Source organism: Ranitomeya variabilis, chromosome 1 (assembly GCF_051348905.1).
Source record: "Ranitomeya variabilis isolate aRanVar5 chromosome 1, aRanVar5.hap1, whole genome shotgun sequence".
Classification (NCBI taxonomy): domain Eukaryota; kingdom Metazoa; phylum Chordata; class Amphibia; order Anura; family Dendrobatidae; genus Ranitomeya; species Ranitomeya variabilis.
The window spans coordinates 600,588,608-600,613,514 of record NC_135232.1 but is presented as its reverse complement, the minus strand read 5'-3'; the positions used below and the strand labels follow the sequence as shown (position 1 = coordinate 600,613,514).

At 49.3% G+C, this 24,907-nt stretch overlaps 1 protein-coding gene across 2 annotated transcripts in view; it reads right to left on the bottom strand.

Annotated features, from left to right (window-relative positions):
* Nucleotides 1-299: 299 nt before the first annotated feature.
* The window catches only part of OTUD7B (OTU deubiquitinase 7B), a 33,358-nt gene continuing 8,750 nt past the window's right edge, over nucleotides 300-24,907 (bottom strand). The window contains exons 1-11 of one of the 2 annotated variants that reach the window (XM_077258984.1): nucleotides 18,138-18,306; nucleotides 11,724-11,888; nucleotides 10,684-10,899; nucleotides 6,814-6,915; nucleotides 6,613-6,740; nucleotides 6,356-6,468; nucleotides 5,457-5,584; nucleotides 4,367-4,516; nucleotides 3,974-4,091; nucleotides 1,911-1,995; nucleotides 300-1,720 (exon numbers count right to left, since the gene is read on the bottom strand). In XM_077258984.1, coding sequence (XP_077115099.1) covers nucleotides 431-1,720; nucleotides 1,911-1,995; nucleotides 3,974-4,091; nucleotides 4,367-4,516; nucleotides 5,457-5,584; nucleotides 6,356-6,468; nucleotides 6,613-6,740; nucleotides 6,814-6,915; nucleotides 10,684-10,899; nucleotides 11,724-11,888; nucleotides 18,138-18,210 — 2,568 coding nt within the window. In that variant the 5' untranslated portion in view covers nucleotides 18,211-18,306 and the 3' untranslated portion in view covers nucleotides 300-430. Of the gene's footprint in view, nucleotides 1,721-1,910; nucleotides 1,996-3,973; nucleotides 4,092-4,366; nucleotides 4,517-5,456; nucleotides 5,585-6,355; nucleotides 6,469-6,612; nucleotides 6,741-6,813; nucleotides 6,916-10,683; nucleotides 10,900-11,723; nucleotides 11,889-18,137; nucleotides 18,307-24,907 lie in introns of those variants that run through there. The other variant, XM_077258992.1, reaches the window with a different exon arrangement.

The following is a 24,907-nucleotide window of genomic DNA, read 5'->3' as shown; positions in this document are numbered from 1 at the left end:
AAATGTTGCAAAGCTGCAATACCAGATACAACCTGTAGATACAGATGGCGCTGTTTGTCCAAGATTAGGAAAAATGGCTGCTTTCCTCCACAATCAAAATAAAAAAAAAATAAAAAAAAAGAGACTTTAAATAACAGGAAGGGGGGAAAATTACCTAAAGTGCTACTGAGGGCGTCATCACATACAAAATTACCAAATTTGCATTAATATTTTCTGTTTGTATATATATATATATATATATATATATATATATATATATATATATATATATATATATATATATATATATATATATAGAATTCTAATGACTAGTTCCTCGTCCTCTAGAATTTGTACAGCCGCTCCGCCCCAAAAACAACCATAAAACATAAAGGAAAAGTCTGTAGAAACATATTGCATACTCCCCAATGCTGCCCCCTATGGGTGTCCCTCAGAACCTGTGGATTAAAGCCTGTTTTTCACGCTCTTTCCGCCTCAGTTCCTCCTTGTAACAGCACGAACAGTAGTTGCACGTTTCAGGGTGTCCATAAAAATTGCAGTGCGTCTGCTTACACTTGGTCTGCTGGACGTTATAGTGCGCCCGCCCCTTGTTGCCATCTGCCACTCTGGACATGGTGCTGGGATCTATGTGTTCCTGGTAGCCATTGCTGTGCATAATGCAAACAGTCTGGTCGCCCTCGGGATAGACCGGGGGAAGTTCGGACTCGGAAGGAGAAAGCCTACCCATGTGCGGAGGGCTGGACTGGTACGGATGAGGCCGAGTCTGCATGCAGTGCCGGGGGAGGGTGGCATAGGAGGGCAGATTATTGCAAGAGCCGCCCGCTACCTGCCGCCTACTGTCCTGGTAGCTGTGTGGGTGGGAGCAGTCTGACGCGTTGACGATGGAAGGTCTCGGGATGGTGAAGCCCCCGGAATAACTGGAGGGTAGCGGCCCTTTCACACCATACTCCATCCCATAAGTAGCAGTCACTTGGGAATACGATGGTAGGGGCAGGAGCTCGTCGGCCTTAGGCAGCAGCATGTCTTGCTCTAGTCTCTTTGCCGCACCACAGTTCATCAGGGCCTTCTTCTCGGCCTCCCTTTGCTTCTGCTCCACTATGAACCGGTCATGGGCATCAGCCAGGTACCGTTGGATCATCTGCTTCTGGTAAGGATGGCGGTCGCTGGTCTTTAGCAGGCAGGCGAAGATAAACTTACGTTCCCCTTGCATGGCTGCTCGCAGGATGTTCAGACTCAATTTGACGTCGTGGCTGTATTTGTAGGGATCGCCCTGGGCCTTGTCCGTGGCGGACTTGCTGGAGGACTTCTCAGAGGATGTGGAGATGTCGCCTTGCGAGGAGTCCTCTTTGCTGCCCTTTCGGCCCTTTAAAGACCCTTTCTTCTTCTTCTCTAGTGTGTCCCCTTGTCCGTTGCTCACACCAGACTTTCCGCTCTTGCTGTGCATTAGGCCGCCCATGTTTTTCTTCAGCTTGCTGCCCAGGCTCTTCCCGAAGCTGCCCAGCTTGTTGGCCACAGAGTCCGCCCGCTTTTTATCTTTCTCCTTGTCTTTATCCTTCTTTGACTTGTCTTTCTCCTTGTCTTTCTCCTTTCCGGTTTTGCTGCCTCCGTTACTCGCCGAGCTGCTGCACACAGACTCTTTGTCGGACTCTCCAGATTCTGCAGCGGACCTCGCGTCATCTCCGGCCGATGCAGTCGGGGACTCCGGCTGGGCGAGGGGGGCCTGCGGACAGAAAACAGTATCAGACATTGGTTGTAATGACCCCAACTCTACAGTAAATGTAAGGTCTCATTCAGACACAAATCTCCGGTCAGTGTGCTCCGTGGAGCGGATTCAGATTGACGGTTGACTATAAAAATGAGGAAAAATGGCTGATGTTGCCTACAAGTTGTCATCAGGAGCAACCACTCACCTGAATCTCGCAGGGCAGCGACAGCCATGTCACCGTCATGTAATTGTGCAGCAGGCTTAGCTTTGCTTCCAATGACAACGTGACCCTGGAAAGAAAACATCACGTTACTTAGGTATATGGCACACAGCAGCCACAGAACCATGGACAGACCGAATGGTCTCTGGAACAGAAGGTGCGTGCCAGCGAGACAACCCTTTCTGATAACATAATGCCCGACCATTGTTTAGGTGGCACGGAAAAATACACGACCGGGATCGGAGGGGACCCACATCCCAGCATTTTCACCGCTTCTGACTGCTATCACTGCTCCTATTAGGGGTTTTAGAGCAAGACTATGGGACGGTACAGTGACGTCTGTCAGTCTATGGGGCAGATTTCCTTACAACTGAGGTTCTATGAATGGCACAAACCCCCCCAAAAAAAATCAATGTCCTGTGACATCTTGAGAAACAAAGTAATAAATATTTATAAATTAAAGAAAGAAAAAAAACTCCCATCCCCCAAAATATTACATTTTGCTTCAATCACGTTATGAAAACAAATATAGAAAGAAATGACAGTAAGTTGTAAGAACTGCACAAAATGTTATTTTTTTCTCCAGCATCAAACAAGACCTTGCAGACTCAAATCAGCAGGAAAAATAAATAAATTATGGCTGAGAAATACAAGTCAGTCTTTAATGGGTTAATACACGGTTATACATGACTCCTAAAATTCCAAGAGGAGAGTGACCAGCAGAGGGCAGCAGTAACCAATCTGTATCCCAACACTGCACTTCATCAAGAGTACTTCACCCAGACAGACCATCCATGGTGCCCTGGTCTGGGCATCATCCTTACCGCCAGTCTGTGTGCTGCAGATTATATTACAGCCTCAGCACAGGAGCGCATAAAACATTTATAGGCACATGTGATAGGATGACATAACGTGGGAGGATGCAGCATCATGGCCATGAGCCCTATGTCTGCCACCAAAATGCATCCCCTCCTAAGTGGTATAGTGCATGTATGCGGCTTTTAAAAGTACAAGAGACCCCAATAGTAGCCGGAGGATCTTATATTCCCCTACCAGTCCCCCGCCTCTCCTTGGTAACACTAATAGGGTCCCCAAACTTCCCTTTCTGGATGGTCAGCAGTGGTCATATCAGCAAGACCAGAACACAGTGCACAGTGCCAGTCTTTGCACATCCTATTCTGATCCTATGGACAAGGTACCAATCCGTGGCTGCAGCAGTGATCAACGCGTCCCTGCTGCAGCGATCACCTGTCCACACCTGCTGGAAAAGGAAGCAAGGAGACCAGACAATAGTGCCTGCCAATTGGTAGTCAAGTATAGATTTGTATTTTTTGGGCAAGGTATGAAGAAGAGAGTTAAAGGGAACCTGTCACCCCCAAAATCATAGATGAGCTAAGCCCGCCGGCATCAGGGGCTTTTCTACAGCATTCTGTAATGCATTCTGGAATGCTGTAGATAAGCCCCCCATGTATCCTGAAAGATGAGAAAAAGAGGTTAGATTATACTCACCTGGGCGGGCGGTCCGATCCGATAGGCGTCGCCGTCTGGTCCGGGGCCTCCCCTCTTCTTACGATGATGTCCTCTACTTGTCTTCACGCTGCGGCTCCGGCGTACTTTGTCACTGCAGTGCACAGGTGCCAGGAAAGGTCAGAGAGGCCCGGCACCTGCGCACTACAGTACTTTGCTCTGCCCTCAGCAGGGCAGACAAAGTGCTCCATAGCCGCAGCGTGAGTATAATCTAACCTCTTTTTCTCATCTTTCAGGATACATCGGGGGGCTTATCTTCAGCATTCCAGAATACTGTAGATAAGTCCCTGATGCCGGTGGGCTTAGCTCATCTACGATTTTGGGGGTGAGAGGTTCCCTTTAAACCTATCAGGAGCAATCGGAATACAGCTGGTCAGATGGACATTTGGTGTGTGGAACATTGTGGATTGGCTGTGCTAGGTGGCACACATATAGGGGAAGCTGGACATACAGAGAATTCCATACTGTAATACCGCCTCAGCAAGCATACCACCGTATAGCCTATGAGTTTTGTCACTTACCCCGCAAGGCGGACAATGTCAGAATCGTTCTTGCCCCACTCCCAGTCTTTCCCAGGGTCCACCGCAAAGTGTACGGGGAGCAACTTGTGTTGAGAGTCCGTCAGGGGGATGAAAGGCGCTGTGCATAAGGAACAGAGGGAGAAGTCAGACGCATGTTCACACATCAAAAAAAAAAATTCTGTTCATAAAGGGCCAGTTATAAATCCCACAGCACAAGAGCAGCAGGAAAGAGTGGACTCCTAAGGTAGTTTTGTATCATGTATAAGCTGCACCACTGAGAAACACTCTCCGCCAGGTGCAGTACTGTGGTACAGACCAAACACCATCTAGGGGCCGAGATCTACATAGACGTCCAAGCTGAGGACATCCAAACATCGCTTAAGAGGCCTGTACCTTGATCCTTGCTCTGGTCACCCTGCTCCATGGATACGAGGGCAGAGAAGTGGGCTTGGTCGTATGCCAGCACCAGCGGAGAGCTGTGGCACTTGTTAGGTGGAACCTCTAGAGGGAGGTAGATTCCTCCAAATGGTATTGGGGCAAATGCTAGAAGGAAAGAGAAGAAAAGGTAAGTGTCAGCCAGCAGCAGCTCTCACATTGCCATGAAACAAAGACCAAGCTCGAGCATCAAGAAGACCCCGGCCCCACGCTGGGTCTCCCGACCTGAGCCACCTGCTTCACCCTGTGGTGTCCACTGCTAGAACGGGTCCATGTTGTGCTGGATCAGCCTTAATATTGATGAGGACTACACAACATTTGTAGTCCAACTATGGAGAACCTTCCCCAACCCCAGTGGCAATCAGCGGATCGTGGGCACCAGAGATGCAGCAATCTTAGATCCTAAGCTGGGCTAGCGTTAGACAAAGTGGGGCCCTGGGCAAAAGGTCAAGACGTGCAGCCCAAAATGCTCACCTATTGCACCATCACATACAAACAATTAGCTGCATTTACACAAGGAGATTTCAGACAGTTACATGAACGCAATTGACAATATTGGAATCGTTCAGCACTTGTTTATTAGCCTTTTTACTCAGTCTGACAAAAATGGGAACAGATAAGTAATAGATTGATTGTACATGTCATGTATGCAATTCACACCGGGCTGCCGAGAACAAGGGATTTTGTTCCGGCATAAACAATCCAATCACCTGATAGATGAGCAGCGTTCTACTTGATTTACACCTCCCAACTCAAACACGTATATACACATGTATTTACGGTGCACACACGAGTACAGAAACATAGTACGTACATACAGAGCACAGACCGTGTGTGTGTGTGCATACTTCCTGCACCCATGTATAAATAGTATATACAGCAGTTTCTGCTTGTAATCGCTCGGGGCACTGGGCAATTGCCCAGTTTTCCACCCCAACCCCAGCGATCATCATCACCGTTGAACTCTCATGCCGGACACCACTCACAATGGGATAGAAAAGCCAGAAGTATGGAGAAAGTGCTAAACATATAGGCAGATGGGGCTCACCCTCTCCTCCCGAGTCTCGGAGCATGGTGTCTGCCACAACCACGATCGGCCTCTTGAGTACATGAGCCAGTACAAAGACGTGAAACTCCTCCAGGCTCTCGTACACCGGCTCCTCTGAGCTTTCCGCCCTGCAGGACAAGCACACCTAATCAGCTCTAGCGACCACTAAGTATGAAGGACATAAAAGGGGTATTCAGATTAGAAAGAAGGCTCGGCTTGTGTCTGATGAGGAGGACCTGTAATACCAAAAACAGCCACTGGACAGAAGTGGCGCCATTTTTAGTGAAGTGAAAAAAGCAGTAGCATGTTTGTAACATCCGTTTTAATTGCTAATTGGGAGAGGATTTCTAAAAGCAAACAATACAGGGGGTCCTGAGACCACGGGGCACCGATAATCGCTCAGCTGGCAGAGATCACGAATGACAGAAAGTCTCTCATACGAGGAAGGTGTTGCGGTGCAGACGACACAACGCGGCGGGTGACAGCTCTGGGAATGACCCGTGTCGCCGCCGGGAGGAAGGAAGCCGCTCCCAGCCGCAGAGTAAACACTCGCAGTCATTGCAGCTCCTCACTCCAGATTATCCGTGCCTGGACGGTGTCTCCAGCCCACAAAGAGGAAGCCCGTTAACCCGTTATTCTCCAGAGCCTGAAAAAGGCGGACGATTCTAGGGAGTTAGTGGGGTGACAATAAGCCCCGCCATCCCTTATTCTAGAAAGGCTGCGGACACAACAGAGGAGCGATGCCATACTGATTATTGCAAACAGCGCCACTCCTGACCACAGGATCGGCAGGGAAGGGCGGTACAAGTACAAATTGGGAATGCCCCATCTTACAAGGATACCTCAGCAGTCTGGTTTTTTTTAAACACTCTCCTTTTCACACGGCCATTATTACCTACCCTCCGCAGTTTGACCCATTGGTTCCATAGTGCATCCGGGGCTCGCTGGACGCAAGTTTTATTAACTCATTCCACTCCCTTTGCCATTCTTCTTCTGTGTACACCAAGCCGGACTGCAAGAAGAGATACAAGATTATTGAAGGGGAACCCTCCCTCACTCTCCACTGGGCGTTCCTTCGTGCTTTGAGGTTCTGCAGCAGGAGAGTTAATGAATAATCCAACTGTATGGAGGGCTGCACACACCCTCACCCACGTACCTCTTTATTCTGCATTGTCTGTTGGAACCGCCAGCGCCTCCTCAGCGCTTCCTTCTCAGAGCCCTTCTCCATCAGTGTGTACAGAGACTTGCGGAGCATCAGGTCCCGGTCGTGGAAGCCCCACATCCCTGAGAGCACACAGTCTGTTAGCACTCTCCGCCGGGTAATATGCCCCCTCATGTACCCATCACTAGTTCTTACCCAGAGAGGCTGCATGCAGCAAGCAGTTTCCGTCACCAGTCGTCGCCAACGGAAGAAGCCGCTGGTAGGACGGGTCAAGTTGTGTCCACCAGTTGAGACGACCTGAGAAAACACAGGGAACTATAGATTTATACACCTGAACCCATGTGATTGGTAGCGCAAAGCCAAGCGGTGGGTGCCAGCAGGTCATTAATGGACAGAATGTTCTAGATTAAGGAAAGTTTTACTTTTACAGGCTTTTATTTTCCCTGCACATTGATGGCTGTAGAATGAGATAACTGAGAATCCGTCAGAGAGCTCTTCATTGGAGCTCCTCTCAGTTTTATGACTACATGAAAGTAGAGCTGGACTTTGTGGTCATAAAATCATCTGAAAGCAACTGAGAAGGAAGGAGCGCTCACTGACTAATTCTACATCCAGATATAGGTAGTAAAATGCAGAGGCTTTACAAGGAAAATGGTGCAAAATGTATAATAAATCACATACAAAAACACAACCCAAATAACCTTCGAGGACTGGTCACTTGCTATATATTTTTCCCTGCTGTAAAAGCCGCTCGTCTTCTGAATCCGGAGAGGTTTTCCTCTTCTTCCTGCGCCTCTCCGTTCCTGAGATACGGCCAACTCTTCCCGATGCATAAATCTAGTATTGTTAGACAAGTGGGCGTGGTACACTTAAACACTCCTACACAGACAATGACCCTGCCCATTTGAATAAAAAGGCTAGATTTATATACAGGAAATAGGGGGCCATATCTCAGGAATAGAGAGGTGCAGGAACAAAAGAGAGACCTCCCCGGATTCAAGAGAACAGCGTCTTTTACACGAGGTAAAAAAACAAACAAAAAAAAACACATTTATGACAAGTGATTGCCCCCCTTTCAGGAGACCACCCATGTTTGGATGGCTCTCTCCCAGAAGTAAATGTTCCAGGTGTCACATTTACAATATATCCCTAATTATGCAGATTTTCAGATTTTTTTTTTATACTTTTTTCCCCCCATTTCACAGGACACTGATGCAGTCAGCAGTGGCCCCGCCTGAGCGGTGTAGACAGACCCTGCAATGTAATGTGCACTGGGCTCAGCAGAAGCCTCCAGTGCAGGAGCCAGCAGAGATGCCGGGAGGAAGAGGACAATAGCGCCACACAGCAAACACCGCTCATTCAACTGCAGCCAAGCGGACGGGACCCCAGCCTCAGAGGACAAGACCAGTATGCACAGACACGTAGATTAACCCGTTGTGCCACTTCAAGAAAGTAAAAGTCTCAAACGCTAATATAGGCCTAGATATTAAAAGCAGCAGCACTGACGATCAGACCAGTCAATGGAGATTCTGTTCAGGGAGCGACTGTCAGATAAGGGGGAAAGTGAGGAGAGCAGAGAATGTGCCTATGTATATGCATCTGCAGGGAGCGAGGCAACAACATACAGCTGCCAAACTGGCTACAGTCGCCTGTTCCCAGTCAGAGGACAGCGCAGCTCCAAAGTACAAAGCGCAGCTCCAGCAGACCAGTGAGTGCAGCTCTGGGGTACAATACAGGAGGTAACTCAGGATCAGTACAGGATCAGTAATGTATGCACACAGTGACTCCACCAGCAGAATAGTGAGTGCAGCTCTGGAGTATAATACAGGATGTAACTCAGGATCAGTACAGGATCAGTAATGTAATGTATGTACACAGTGACTGCACCAGCAGAATAGTGAGTGCAGCTCTGGGGTATAATACAGGATGTAACACAGGATCAGTACAGGATCAGTGATGTATGTACACAGTGACTGCACCAGCAGAATAGAGAGTGCAGCTCTGGGGTATAATACAGGATGTAACGCAGGATCAGTAATGTATGTACACAGTGACTGCACCAGCAGAATAGTGAGTGCAGCTCTGGGGTATAATACAGGATGTAACGCAGGATCAGTAATGTATGTACACAGTGACTGCACCAGCAGAATAGTGAGTGCAGCTCTGGGGTATAATACAGGATGTAACGCAGGATCAGTAATGTAATGTATGTACACAGTGACTGCACCAGCAGAATAGTGAGTGCAGCTCTGGGGTATAATACAGGAGGTAACTCAGGATCAGTACAGGATCAGTAATGTATGTACACAGTGACTCCACCAGCAGAATAGTGAGTGCAGCTCTGGGGTATAATACAGGATGTAACTCAGGATCAGTACAAGATCAGTAATGTAATGTATGTACACAGTGACTGCACCAGCAGAATAGTGAGTGCAGCTCTGGGGTATAATACAGGATGTAACGCAGGATCAGTACAGGATCAGTGATGTATGTACACAGTGACTGCACCAGCAGAATAGAGAGTGCAGCTCTGGGGTATAATACAGGATGTAACGCAGGATCAGTAATGTAATGTATGTACACAGTGACTGCACCAGCAGAATAGTGAGTGCAGCTCTGGGGTATAATACAGGATGTAACGCAGGATCAGTACAGGATCAGTGATGTATGTACACAGTGACTGCACCAGCAGAATAGAGAGTGCAGCTCTGGGGTATAATACAGGATGTAACGCAGGATCAGTAATGTAATGTATGTACACAGTGACTGCACCAGCAGAATAGTGAGTGCAGCTCTGGGGTATAATACAGGATGTAACGCAGGATCAGTACAGGATCAGTAATGTAATGTATGTACACAGTGACTGCACCAGCAGAATAGTGAGTGCAGCTCTGGGGTATAATACAGGATGTAACTCAGGATCAGTAATGTAATGTATGTACACAGTGACTGCACCAGCAGAATAGTGAGTGCAGCTCTGGGGTATAATACAGGATGTAACGCAGGATCAGTACAGGATCAGTAATGTAATATATGTACACAGTGACTGCACCAGCAGAATAGTGAGTGCAGCTCTGGGGTATAATACAGGATGTGACTCAGAAGCAGAGATTTACATTATATACATATCCTGTACTCGGACCCATCACGTTATGAATGCTCTTTAGTACCCGGTGACGTTTGTTATAAACATCTGTCAAATCTTCTGCAACTTGTCAGAAGTGCAGACAGTAGAAGCCTCCCTCCCCACGTGCACTACATATTTTAGCCTGGAGGTGGGGGATGGGATGGGCTCGGGGTCAGTAGAAGGGCCATCTCCCATCCAGCAGTGCAGTGTGCTCATGTAAGGGGACACGTCCTGGGGGAGCCCCGGCCTCTGCTGGAGACTTGACATGAAGCAGCATGTATAAGGGTATTTACAGGCCCCGTCCTCGCGGTCATGTGACCACCGCAGGCATTCTGGGAATGCGGCGAGGTGACAGCTACTTTTAAGTTTATTGGTTTAGTGGTGACAGATCTCAGGGTTTTACTACACAGGAGCCAGGGCTCCGTGCTATCATGCCTGTGACTATTGTCACCAGCTCTGCCTACTGTCAGTGAAAGGAAACTTCCTCCATAGGCTGAAAACATGCAGTATAATACAGCTGAGGAGTTGCTACAGTTGCATGCAGTCTCTACATAGAGCCCCTCACCATCATCCTCAGGGCACAGCATAGGCAGAGCACCCAGTAATGAGTGATAATAATGGGGCCTGGCAGGGTGCAGCCCTGTAATAAGCACTGGGTGTAATTCCCACAATCCATTGCCACATGTAATTATTCGTCCTCGCAGTCAGCAGTGCCCCCCAGTGTAACGATGGAGGCCGGGAGTGACATCAGCCCCGAGGAATCTGCAGGTTGTGTCGCTCCCACACCGCTCAATAAAGCTTTGTTTATCCAACGCCGTGACATTTACCAGGAAGAGGCAAATGCCATGCTGGGGCTTGTTGGGGTCTCCGGAGTGTAGCTCACAAACCCCTTATGTGTAGCCAAGCCTTCACACCCATACTTTGCCACACGGACTCACCGGCGTGCTCCAGGGCCACCAGCATGGACTGCTCAATGAGGTCCCGCTCGATGAAGCTGCGGAAATCATCGCTGTACACGGTTAGGTCCGGGAGCTGGAAGGTGCAGACGGGGGGCTCCAGCGGGTGCTCGCTGCTGCCGTTACTGGACACATGGGAGCGGGCCAAGGACACGATGGAGGAGCTGGCGTGAGAGATGCCTCGGGACAGGCGCTTCTCTGAAAACAAGAAAAGACTGTTACATTCAATAACGACAGAACAAACTGGCTGACAACAGAGGACAACAGGCAAACCTGCCAAAAATTCAGAAATAAAAGCCCAAAAAGTAAGCGGAGGTCATGGAAAGTTACAAAACGCAAGTGTGAAGAGCGGAAGCCAACCATGACGTGGAGCATGCTCACATGGACGCTCCTCTATAAGCAGGTCTGTGGAGAAAGGGGCCAAGGAAGACTCGTACCGCAGGGAAGGCCGGCAGAGGAAGTGTCCACATGGCCATGCCAAAGGGGGCCTGACACAGGTCACGTGTCAGCACTGTTTTCTAGGGGAAAAGCAATTCAAAAGAAGTAATAGAAGTTTGACCACTAGAAACCAAGAATCTGAAAATTTGGTCCTGGTCAACAAGGAACAATGGGCGAGTATCAATGGGTTACGTCATTTCTCACCAGTCTTTTTCCCACTCTGAGGGGGCCCATGGGCTGACATGTGGACATTCCTAGCTTAGTAGATAATTGCCCTTTTAAAAGTACAAACCCAAATAAGCACAGGGGGTGACAGGCAGAAGCTTTGAAAACAAGGAGAAGAGGTTTGTGTATGTTATTATGGCGCTTCAGTGACTGGGTGAAAATACAGCTCTCAATGGATTTCAAAATGGCTACCCATGATAACTGCTAATTTACGGGTCATTGTTGAGCCTTCTTATAATTTACAGGCAAGTATCTACAGTAATGTAGAGGGGACATTCTGTAGACACCAGGGCAAGAGCGCCCCCTACTGTAATGAAGGTCCCCATAACACGAGCGCTGTGTGACAGAGCAATAATCACCTTGCACGATGTCATCCTGCCTCTGCAGTGCCGGTCTCATGGGGCGAGCCACTTCTGGGGGCTTGAAGCCTCTAGTATCGGTTAGGTTGTGCGTCAGCCCGCCTGCAGTAGCTTGTCGTAGCTGGTCATAGTCACCGAGTGCCGCGTTCACGTCCCATTGTTTGCCTAGGAAATATAAATGTGTTCTGGATTACCGAGATATTTAAGATCAGTCCATGCATTAACCACAAAACGGACAAGAAACACAAGACGAGCACTGCAGACTGTACAAACCTGGTGGCCAAAGGTACTGGAAAGGCCAATATACAAGTGCAATACCTGTGTTATACTCCAGAGCTGCACTCACTGTTCTGCTGGTGCAGTCCCTGTACTGATCAGTCACATATAAAACCTTATTTCTGTCCAAAAACTGCATTATCACACTGGAGATGAATTGTTTTGGCCGCAGAGTTTCCACTTCGTTACTAGTCGGCAGAGCCGCCATCAGACACTGATGTATTACACCATGGCGGTAGATAACGTAATCTTCTACTCACAGAGATATGCGCAGCCAGATTTATATTGTCGTCTCCCATCAGCGGGAAAGAAAATACGTCCTGTCATTGAGCGGGAGCAGGTGGCTTTACTCGCCCCAGAACCACACACAAGGGCCACATCCCAACTTATTCACATCCCCGTCCCAAACACCCCGAGTGGATTAACAGCAATGGTAAAAGCAAGAGACGAACCAGGAGGAAGGTGATGTCTATCTTCTGAGTCACATGGGAATGGAGGAGCTTAATATTTTTTTGTTTGAGGCGTTATGGCCTCAATGTCCAACCAAATTCTATCGAAGTTTCTCCAATACCACCTCCTCTTTCTATCTTGTAAAATTTCTTCTATACCATGAAGCAACCGACAACAGGAAGTGTAAACTGTAGTCTGGCCCGCCCCCTGTCACTGCCTGCCAAACCTCCACAACAAAGCAAGTAACAGCCAAAAAAAAGGACTGTTCTCTTTTCCAGATGAAAAAAAAAAAAAAGTCTCAAAGATTTAATGCCAGGGTGACTACCGGTGGTTACCTACCTTTCCAAATACTTGCATTCTCTATGAAGCTCAGGTTGTCACCCACCACAGGACCTCATATTTCACAAGTCCCACCACCTACACTGCACTCACAGACTCCATGAAGTCAAAACAAATTCCTAAACTTCACAGCTTGATATTCACAAATTTCACAAAGGTTTTAATGTGTCAGAGCGGTCACATGAGCTCCCACGTCTGGCTCATTCCCCAGAACGCTGAATTTAGTCTCACCTCCCATCTGGACTTGCTGGAAAGTCCCTGCACCTTCAGTGTCCGCCAAGAGATGAGGTCACCACAACAAGGCAAATAAAAGGAGCAGAAACAAGGGCGGCCATTAGCCATTCACCGAGCACAATACACAGACACCTGACAGTAAAGGAAAGTGGTTGTGCGCTGGGATAAGGATTTAGTCACGAAGAAAAAATGCAATAGCTATCATATGTACTGTATATAAAAAAAGCACAACAGATGAAATCAGCAAAAAAAAAGTACAGTAATTTGGCTAAAAAGAGGTTATTTATTAAAAATGTATTTTTTTAAACTAAAAAAAATTACGTTTCTAAATTTAAAGGAAAAAATGTAATTTTCTGAAATCTGCAAAAGTTTCAGAGTTTTGCTATAATTTTGAAAAACGAAGGCAAAAATTATAATGTGTAACTAAACCCTAAAACAGGCAGGAGAGAAGAAAGCAGGAAATAGGTCTCATCTCTTTCGCTGATAAGAAGCAACATTACGGCAGCCATTTTTATCAGTTATGGCAATCCTCTTTAGTCAGAGTCCCCCAGGCTCCACAGAATCTCACAGGCCCTGCCCAGCTTACACAGATCAGTGATCGGGAATGTTCTGAAGATGGAGGACTCCGCATAGGACCAGTCAACAGGGAGAGAGAACCGAGACCTTCACAACACAACCCAAGAGCAGAGGAGACCCTGGGAAAGCGGGCACACACAGGAGCCTTATTCCACAAAAAGTAGTCTGCAGTGCAGAAGAGATGAGTGGCCGGTGAGACGAGGTTAATCTCTGTGTCTTCCTCATCCTTACAATGACCCCTGGTAGCTATACCAGCTTTCCTTTCTGGTCTCAGTGCATCTGGGTGTTTATAACATGCCAGTGGGCAGCGAGTCTCGTCACCAACCTCAATCCATAGCACTGACTGAAAGACTAGACTATGGGAAACTATGGTGCCCCTGCCCAAGGTTACACTGTTATCTGTACTGATGGTCACAATAAAGGGGTAGAGAAATGGCATCAAGGGTACCCACGAAAAACTTCCTGAGAAATGTGCTAATGAGAGCCAAATCCTCTGCTTATTTCTCCATGTCCCTAAAACACAAATACAAAAACACCCCACCCCTTTATCTGTCTATCCTTATAAGATGTACAGAATGCGCACAGCCCCTCCCCTATTATCCATTTAAGGCATATAGAACGTCCACAGCCCTTCCCCGATTATCCCTCTACCCATGTAAGACACAGAATGTGCACAGCCCCTCTCCTATTATCCCTCTACCCATGTAAGACATACAGAATGTGCACAGCCCCTCCCCTATTATCCATATAAGGCATATAGAATGTGCACAGCCCCTCTCCTATTATCCCTCTACCCATGTAAGACATACAGAATGTGCACAGCCCCTCCCCTATTATCCATATAAGGCATATAGAATGTGCACAGCCCCTCTCCTATTATCCATATAAGGCATATAGAATGTGCACAGCCCTTCCCCGATTATCCCTCTACCCATGTAAGACACAGAATGTGCACAGCCCCTCCCCTATTATCCCTCTACCCATGTAAGACATACAGAATGTGCACAGCCCCTCCCCTATTATCCCTCTACCCATGTAAGACATACAGAATGTGCACAGCCCCTCCCCTATTATCCCTCTACCCATGTAAGACATACAGAATGTGCACAGCCCCTCCCCTATTATCCCTCTACCCATGTAAGACATACAGAATGTGCACAGCCCCTCCCCTATTATCCATATAAGGCATATAGAATGTGCACAGCCCCTCCCCTATTATCCATATAAGGCATATAGAATGTGCACAGCCCCTCTCCTATTATCCATATAAGGCATATAGAATGTGCACAGCCCCTCTCCTATTATCCATATAAGGCATATAGAATGTGCACAGCCCCTCTCCTATTACCATATAAGGCATATAGAATGTGCACAGCCCTTCCCCGATTATCCCTCTACCCATGTAAGACACAGAATGTGCACAGCCCCTCCCCTATTATCCCTCTACCCATATATAACATATAGAATGTGCACAGCCCCTCCGCTATTATCCCTCTACCCATGTAAGACATACAGAATGTGCACAGCCCCTCTCCTATTATCCCTCTACCCATGTAAGACATACAGAATGTGCACAGCCCCTCCCCTATTATCCCTCTACCCATGTAAGACATACAGAATGTGCACAGCCCCTCTCCTATTATCCCTCTACCCATGTAAGACATACAGAATGTGCACAGCCCCTCCCCTATTATCCCTCTACCCATGTAAGACATACAGAATGTGCACAACCCCTCTCCTATTATCCCTCTACCCATGTAAGACATATAGAATGTGCACAGCCCCTCCCCTATTATCCCTCTACCCATGTAAGACATACAGAATGTGCACAGCCCCTCCCCTATTATCCATATAAGGCATATAGAATGTGCACAGCCCCTCTTCTATTATCCATATAAGGCATATAGAATGTGCACAGCCCTTCCCCAATTATCCCTCTACCCATGTAAGACACAGAATGTGCACAGCCCCTCCCCTATTATCCCTCTACCCATGTAAGACATACAGAATGTGCACAGCCCCTCTCCTATTATCCCTCTACCCATGTAAGACACACAGAATGTGCACAGCCCCTGCCCATTATCCATATAAGGTATACAGAATGTGCACAGCCCCTCCTCTATTAACCCTCTACCCATATAAGGAATACAGAATGTGCACAGCCCATCCCTTATTATCCATATAAGGCATACAAAATGTGCACAGCCTCTCCCCTATAAACCCTCTATCTATATAAGGAATACAGAATGTGCATAGCCCCTCCCCCATCATCTCTATGGCACAGATCCCCATTGACAGCCTGAGCACAACATATGGCACCGTGTAACTATTCGATCACTCAGGCCCTTTCATCAGCTGATCATTGGTGGTCTAACTTCTGATCTCATAGCGATGTCCTATCCTCAGGATCCTAGTGAACAAACCTCCACTGAGAATAGTGATAACCTGTTCACATTTTAGGACTGAACCCTGAATATGACAACATAACTCAGGGGAGTTGTGAATAATACTATTTATGAAGAATAACTTGGCTGACACATCCGAGGGCTGCAGATTCATCTTTCGGTGAGACCTTGAAATCTCAATGAGCAGGAATAGATCACAATCCAGTTTTATGCAAAGTCAACGAAATTGAAAAACTACGGTAATTCATAAAACCTAGTGCTTCATTTCATGATCCCTGGTGGATCCTGACAGTCCACTGCTGACAAGGGCCCTGAAAAATCCAAGTATCTAATAGTCATCGCAACAAACACTCAACATTTGTAGCCGTATGAAGGCTGAACAGAAATGGAAAATGCTGAGAAGTGACAGAGTGGCACATGCCCAGGATTCCTGCAGATCCCAGTGCCAAAGTGCAGGACGCTTATCACACTGGTTCCAAGGAGCAAATACACAAAAATGAAAGTCAGCAAAAGCCAGAAAAACTGATTACTATAGTGTTTATATAAAGCACAGGTAAAAAGGGAGAAGTGACAAACCAGAGAGCATGTTACATTACTTATCCTGTATTATACTCCAGAGCTGCACTCACTATTCAGCTGGTGCAGTCACTGTGTACATACATTACTGACCCCGAGTTACATCCTGTATTATACTCCAGAGCTGCACTCACTATTCTGCTGGTGGAGTCACTGTGTACATACATTACATTACTGATCCTGTACTGATCCTGAGTTACCTCCTGTATTATACTCCAGAGCTGCACTCACTATTCTGCTAGTGCAGTCACTGTGTACATACATTACATTACTGATCCTGTACTGATCCTGAGTTACATCCTATATTATACTCCAGAGCTGCACTCACTATTCTGCTGGTGCAGTCACTGTGTACATACATTACATTACTGATCCTGAGTTACATCCTATATTATACTCCAGAGCTGCACTCACTATTCTGCTGGTGCAGTCACTGTGTACATACATTACATTACTGATCCTGTACTGATCCTGAGTTACATCCTATATTATACTCCAGAGCAGCACTCACTATTCTGCTGGTGCAGTCACTGTGTACATACATTACTGATCCTGAGTTATATCCTGTATTATACCCCAGAGCTGCACTCACTATTCTGCTGGTGCAGTCACTGTGTACATACATTACTGATCCTGAGTTACATCCTGTATTATATCACAGAGCTGCACTCACTATTCTGCTGGTGCAGTCACTGTGTACATACATTTCATTACTGATCCTGTACTGATCCTGACTTACATCCTGTATTATACCCCAGAGCTGCACTCACTATTCTGCTAGTGCAGTCACTGTGTACATACATTACATTACTGATCCTGAGTTACATCCAGTATTATACCCCAGAGCTGCACTCACTATTCTGCTGGTGCAGTCACTGTGTACATACATTACTGATCCTGAGTTACATCCTGCATTATACTCCAGAGCTGCACTCACTATTCTGCTGGTGCAGTCACTGTGTACATACATTACTGATCCTGAGTTACATCCTATATTATACCCCAGAGCTGCACTCACTATTCAGCTTGTGTTTCTCATAAGGGTAAGTCACAGACTGATATGTCTGGTTTCAGGATAGGCTGCCAGTGTAAAGGGAAATGTTTCTGGCCTGATGAACATTTTTATGGTCGTCCTACACGGGGTCTTTCCCAAGGGGGCCTCACCCAACTCTTCTGGAATCATAATTAAGCAAACTCCCTAATTTTCAATTTATTTACAAATTTGATTTAATTTATTACAAATTTCCAGGAGGATCAACAGAGGAACAGTGCGACACAAGATGTAATAAGACCTCCTCCGGAATTGTGTGTTGGGTCGGCCGTGCCCCATCTTTCTTAGCCTCTTGTCCCATGTGTCGGGGTATGCAGCAGAGACCTCCGCTGTGTTGTACGTGGACACGGCGCCTCCCCCGACATATCTGGCTGAACACTTGCATTTGCCATGAAATCATTCTGGAGAATTTTCCTATCTGTAGTTCCTCTGTTATTCCTCCTGGAAATTAAACTGATAACTGCATGTTAAAAGGGCCTTTCCTTACACTGACCAATCAGATCTTACCTTCCAGCAGATCCTTCGCCAGCCCAGGCTCCGCCCCAGTGGAGCGCACAAAATCTGACAGGACCAGATCCATGTCGGCAGGTCATGTGATGGCGGGCTGGTCATGGATCATCATCCAGCTCTTCACTCTACGGCTGGGAGAACGCACAGAAGCTGGAGTTACACGGCCGGCGGTGGCCGAGGCGCTGTGTCACCGCCACACAAAGCAGGAGCGCGGCAGCCGACACAAATAACCCCCATCGCCTGGATCAAGACACTCTCTGGTTTCCCTTTGTTCACATTTTTTTTTTTTTCATCATGTGCCCCCGCCTCCCCGTTCAGAAGGGGCACATTGTTCTGACTCCTACAGGTATTTGTCGGCCACAGAACAACAGGCCACTTAAAGGGGCACTGCGTCCTGGCACGAGTAAAAAAAACAGAAGGGAAGTAAAAGAAAATGACCCCCGATCATCACTTGTTCTCACATATCTCCAGTACTGAATACCTGAGGCAGCACAGCGCCACTTTGATCCCACAGGTCATGTCGAGTATTGCAGCATTCAAGTCCTGCAGTGCCATAAACAGCCCCTGTGCAAGAGTGGCGCCATATTCCCCAAATCTAGAATAGATAGAGGCTATAAAGCCCGCAGGAGGGGGAATGGGGAGGCCCTGGATGGCAGAGCCGCCTCGTGCATTCTGAAAGCCGTGTTTACAATGGGCCCACGGGGCAGACAAACAAAGCCCTGTTCTGGGGCATATCTTAATCACATGACGGCTATTGTGCCGGGCACAGACCACGCAGCTGGAAACAACACCGATGAGACCCAGTGATAACAGCCAGCGGGAAACCGCCGGGACTTAAAGGGGAACTGAGCATGGGCTTCACAGATTCCAGAGAAGTTTGTCCCGGCCCCCATCCACCAGTTCTGCAAACTTCAGAATCTACACATCCACAACAGAGCTCTATGGACGCTGACAACTTTAAGGAAAAATGGCAAGAGGTTGTCACAGTTCTAACCCCCTACTGTCATCACTGGTAGATACCGTATATACTCCCACCTCTAACTGCAGGCATGTGGCTACTCACTGATCACTGAGGCTCCAGCCCCCTGAAGAAGGACACCAAGATACTATCGTGTAATAATTTCAATGGGACCCTTGAGGTCAGCCCCTCCGCTATCAGCAACAGGCGACTTGTCCAGTGACTGCCCTGGAGATCAGACCTGAGCAATATTTGGTTATATTAAGGCCTGACTGCAGGTCTCACACCAACGCTGCTGGTTCGGGTCACACTGTAACATGGTCGTGTCCACCATCCGGACAGTAATTTCAGTCGTGTTGCCTGCACCTGATCCATTGTAGCAAACCCGTCACTGAGTTGTCAGGATCTACAAGCAAACCAGTATGTTTGCACAATAAGCGTGAAATGTAAACCCCTTTTGTGGTGACTTGGCTCTATATACAAAACAGAGTGCCCCTGTGTGTGGTGGCTCAGTATCTGCAGTGCCCCACCGCAGACATGTAGACAGTGAGGAACGCAGGGGAACTGGAGGACGAGAGCAACAACTCTTTCCCGAGGCTCAGACCAGAAGTCAAGAGTAAGTGTCACAAGACAGAGGAAGTGATCGGGACAATCAGGCTGGGAATGGAGACAAGAAGTGTTGGCAGGGGGAAAAACAATTGCCTGCGACTGTTGGCTTTTATAGGCGACGCATAGAACTGAAGAGACTGGGGGGCTCACAGGCCAAGCACCAGAAGGACTCCTGTGAGGTGATCAGCAACATGCGACCCATGATGCCCCCAGGATTATATCCTGCAGATGTCTGCTCTGAGAGGGGTCAGTGCTGGCGGCAGATGGCCGTGTCCACCATTGTCCAGAATTAGCCCCCCTCTCCTCCCCCGCAGGCCGCCCCCCATCTCTGGCACATGAATAGGTAAGACTCATCCCTATTCATGTCCCTGAATGAGAAGGGCCCGCGCAGCAGCTTTGGCCATGTGTGTGTTGAGGGAGGGAATCAGCTTAGCCTGTGAGTGACCACAATTGGCCCTGCCTGCAGCAGATGGCGCACGGCTATGTAACCACCGGAAACGTAATACGTAGCATGCCCGCGCTGCACACCTTGTTCCCTGCCATACAGACCATTGTGTGTAGCGAACTTGACGCTGAAACTACAGCACTCGCATCGCGCAAGTGACCCTGAAACTACAGCACTCGCATCGCACACCTGACCCTGAAACTACAGCACTCGCATCGCACACCTGACCCTGAAACTACAGCACTCGCATCGCGCAAGTGACCCTGAAACTACAGCACTCGCATCGCACACCTGACCCTGAAACTACAGCACTCGCATCGCGCAAGTGACCCTGAAACTACAGCACTCGCATCGCACACCTGACCCTGAAACTACAGCACTCGCATCGCACACCTGACCCTGAAACTACAGCACTCGCATCGCACACCTGACCCTGAAACTACAGCACTCGCATCGCACACCTGACCCTGAAACTACAGCACTCGCATCGCACACCTGACCCTGAAACTACAGCACTCGCATCGCGCAAGTGACCCTGAAACTACAGCACTCGCATCGCACACCTGACCCTGAAACTACAGCACTCGCATCGCACACCTGACCCTGAAACTACAGCACTCGCATCGCACACCTGACCCTGAAACTACAGCACTCGCATCGCACACCTGACCCTGAAACTACAGCACTCGCATCGCACACCTGACCCTGAAACTACAGCACTCGCATCGCACACCTGACCCTGAAACTACAGCACTCGCATCGCACACCTGACCCTGAAACTACAGCACTCGCATCGCACAAGTGACCCTGAAACTACAGCACTCGCATCGCACACCTGACCCTGAAACTACAGCACTCGCATCGCGCAAGTGACGCTGAAACTACAGCACTCGCATCGCGCAAGTGACCCTGAAACTACAGCACTCGCATCGCGCAAGTGACCCTGAAACTACAGCACTCGCATCGCGCAAGTGACCCTGAAACTACAGCACTCGCATCGCGCAAGTGACCCTGAAACTACAGCACTCGCATCGCGCAAGTGACCCTGAAACTTCAGCACTCGCATCGCGCAAGTGACCCTGAAACTACAGCACTCGCATCGCGCAAGTGACCCTGAAACTACAGCACTCGCATCGCGCAAGTGACCCTGAAACTACAGCACTCGCATCGCGCAAGTGACCCTGAAACTACAGCACTCGCATCGCGCAAGTGACCCTGAAACTACAGCACTCGCATCGCGCAAGTGACCCTGAAACTACAGCACTCGCATCGCGCAAGTGACCCTGAAACTACAGCACTCGCATCGCGCAAGTGACCCTGAAACTACAGCACTCGCATCGCGCAAGTGACCCTGAAACTACAGCACTCGCATCGCGCAAGTGATCCTGAAACTACAGCACTCGCATTGCGCAAGTGACCCTCAAACTACAGCACTCGCATCGTGCAAGTGACCCTGAAACTACAGCACTCGCATCGCACAAGTGACCCTGAAACTACAGCACTCGCATCGCACACCTGACCCTGAAACTACAGCACTCGCATCGCACACCTGACCCTGAAACTACAGCACTCGCATCGCGCAAGTGACCCTGAAACTACAGCACTCGCATCGCACACCTGACCCTGAAACTACAGCACTCGCATCGCGCAAGTGACCCTGAAACTACAGCACTCGCATCGCACACCTGACCCTGAAACTACAGCACTCGCATCGCACACCTGACCCTGAAACTACAGCACTCACATCGTGCAAGTGACCCTGAAACTACAGCACTCGCATTGCGCAAGTGACCCTGAAACTACAGCACTCGCATCACGCAAGTGACCCTGAAACTACAGCACTCACATCGCACACCTGACCCTGAAACTACAGCACACCACGCACCTGACCCTGAAACTACAGCACGCCACGCAACTGACACTGACCACCCGAGCAGCTCAGCTGATCCTTAAACTATAGCACACCACGCACCTCACCCTGAAGTAACTGCCACGCATATGACCCTGACACCTGGTCCTGACACTGCAGGTCTCACAAGCGCACCTGTTCCTGCAGCTTTTGCACTGTGCACCTGGTCCTGACACTGCAGCTCTCGCTCCGCACACCTGATCCTGACACCACAGATCTCGCACCGTGGACCTGATCTTGACACCACAGGTCTCGAGGCAAGCACCTCATCCTGAATTTACAGCACACCACGCATCTAACCCCGAACCTGCAGCACCCATGCCATTCACCTGACCCTAAAATACAGCACAGTGTACCTGAACCTAAAACTGAAGCAAACTGTATAGCTGATTCTGAACCACCAATGCCGCTCACCTGATCCATGCACTGTAGCTCTCGCACAGAGCACCTGGTCCTAACAACGAAGCTCTTGCACAGCGCACCTAGTCCTGCAGCTTTCGTACTGTGCAACTCGTTCTGACACTGCAGCTCTCACTCCGTGAACCTGATCTTGACACTATAGGTCTCACACCTGATTCTGCAGTTCTCATTCCATGCACCTGGTCCTGATACCGCAGCTCTCGCACCTGGTTCTGACACTGCAGCTCTCATTCCGTGCATGTGGTCCTGACACCGCAACTCACGCACCTGATTCTGCAGCTCTCATTCCGTGCACCTGGTTCTGACACTGCAGCTCTCATTCTGTGCATCTGATCCTGACAACGCAGCTCAGGCACCTGATTCTGCAGTTCTCATTCCGTGCACCTGGTCCTGACACCGCAGCCCTAGCACCTGACTCTGCAGCTCTCATTCCATGCACCTGGTCCTGACACTGCAGCCCTAGCACCTGATTCTGCAGCTCTCACTCCGTGCACCTGGTACTGACACCGCAGCTCTTGCACCAGATTCTGCAGCTCTCATTCCGTGCCCCTGGTCCTGACACCATAGCTCTCGCACCAGATTCTGCAGCTCTCATTCCGTGCACCTGGTCCTGACACCGTAGCTCTCGCACCTGATTCTGCAGCTCAATCTGTGCACCTGGTCCTGACACCGCAGCCCTCGCACCTGATTCTGCAGCTCTCATTCCATGCACATGGTCCTGATACCGCAGCCCTCGCACCTGATTCTGCAGCTCTCATTCCATGCACATGGTCCTGACACCGCAGCCCTCGCATCTGATTCTGCAGCTCTCATTCCGTGCACATGGTCCTGACAACGCAGCTAACGCACCTGATTCTGCAGCTCTCACTCCGTGCACCTGGTCCTGACACCGCAGCCCTCGCACATGATTCTGCAGCTCTCATTCCGTGCACCTGGTCCTGACACCGCAGCCCTCGCACCTGATTCTGCAGCTCAATCTGTGCACCTGGTCCTGACACCGTAGCTCACGCACCTGATTCTGCAGCTCTCATTCCGTGCATCTGGTCCTGACACCGCAGCCCTCGCACCTGATTCTGCAGCTCTCATTCTGTGCACCTGGTTCTGACACCGCAGCCCTCGCACCTGATTCTGCAGCTCAATCTGTGCACCTGGTCCTTACACCGCAGCCCTCACACCTGATTCTGCAGCTCTCATTACGTGCACATGGTCCTGACACCGTAGCTCACGCACCTGATTCTGCAGCTCTCATTCCGTGCACCTGGTCCTGACACCGCAGCCCTCGCACCTGATTCTGCAGCTCTCATTCCGTGCACCTGGTCCTGATACCGCAGCCCTCGCTCCTGATTCTGCAGCTCTCATTCTGTGCACCTGGTTCTGACACCGCAGCCCTCGCACCTGATTCTGCAGCTCAATCTGTGCACCTGGTCCTTACACCGCAGCCCTCACACCTGATTCTGCAGCTCTCATTACGTGCACATGGTCCTGACACCGTAGCTCACGCACCTGATTCTGCAGCTCTCATTCCGTGCACCTGGTCCTGATACCGCAGCCCTCGCACCTGATTCTGCAGCTCTCATTCCGTGCACCTGGTCCTGACACCGCAGCTCACGCACCCGATTCTGCAGCTCTCATTCCGTGCACCTGGTCCTGACACCGCAGCCCTCACACCTGATTCTGCAGCTCTCATTCCGTGCACCTGGTCCTGACACCGTAGCTCTCGCACCTCATTCTGCAGCTCTCATTCCGTGCACCTGGTCTTGACACCGTAGCTCTCGCACCAGATTCTGCAGCTCTCATTCCGTGCACCTGGTCCTGACACCATAGCTCTCGCACCAGATTCTGCATCTCTCATTCCGTGCACCTGGTCCTGACACCACAGCTCTCGCACCTGATTCTGCAGCTCTCATTCCGTGCACCTGGTCCTGACACCGTAGCTCTCGCACCAGATTCTGCAGCTCTCATTCCGTGCACCTGGTCTTGACACCGTAGCTCTCGCACCAGATTCTGCAGCTCTCATTCCGTGCACCTGGTCCTGACACCGTAGCTCTCGCACCAGATTCTGCAGCTCTCATTCCGTGCACCTGGTCCTGACACCGTAGCTCTCGCACCAGATTCTGCAGCTCTCATTCTGTGCACCTGGTCCTGACACCGTAGCTCTCGCACCTGATTCTGCAGCTCTCATTCCGTGCACCTGGTCCTGACACCGTAGCTCTCGCACCAGATTCTGCAGCTCTCATTCCGTGCACCTGGTCCTGACACCGTAGCTCTCGCACCTGATTCTGCAGCTCAATCTGTGCACCTGGTCCTGACACCGCAGCCCTCGCACCTAATTCTGCAGCTCTCATTACGTGCACCTGGTCCTGACACCGCAGCCCTCGCACCTGATTCTGCAGCTCTCATTCTGTGCACCTGGTCCTGATACCGCA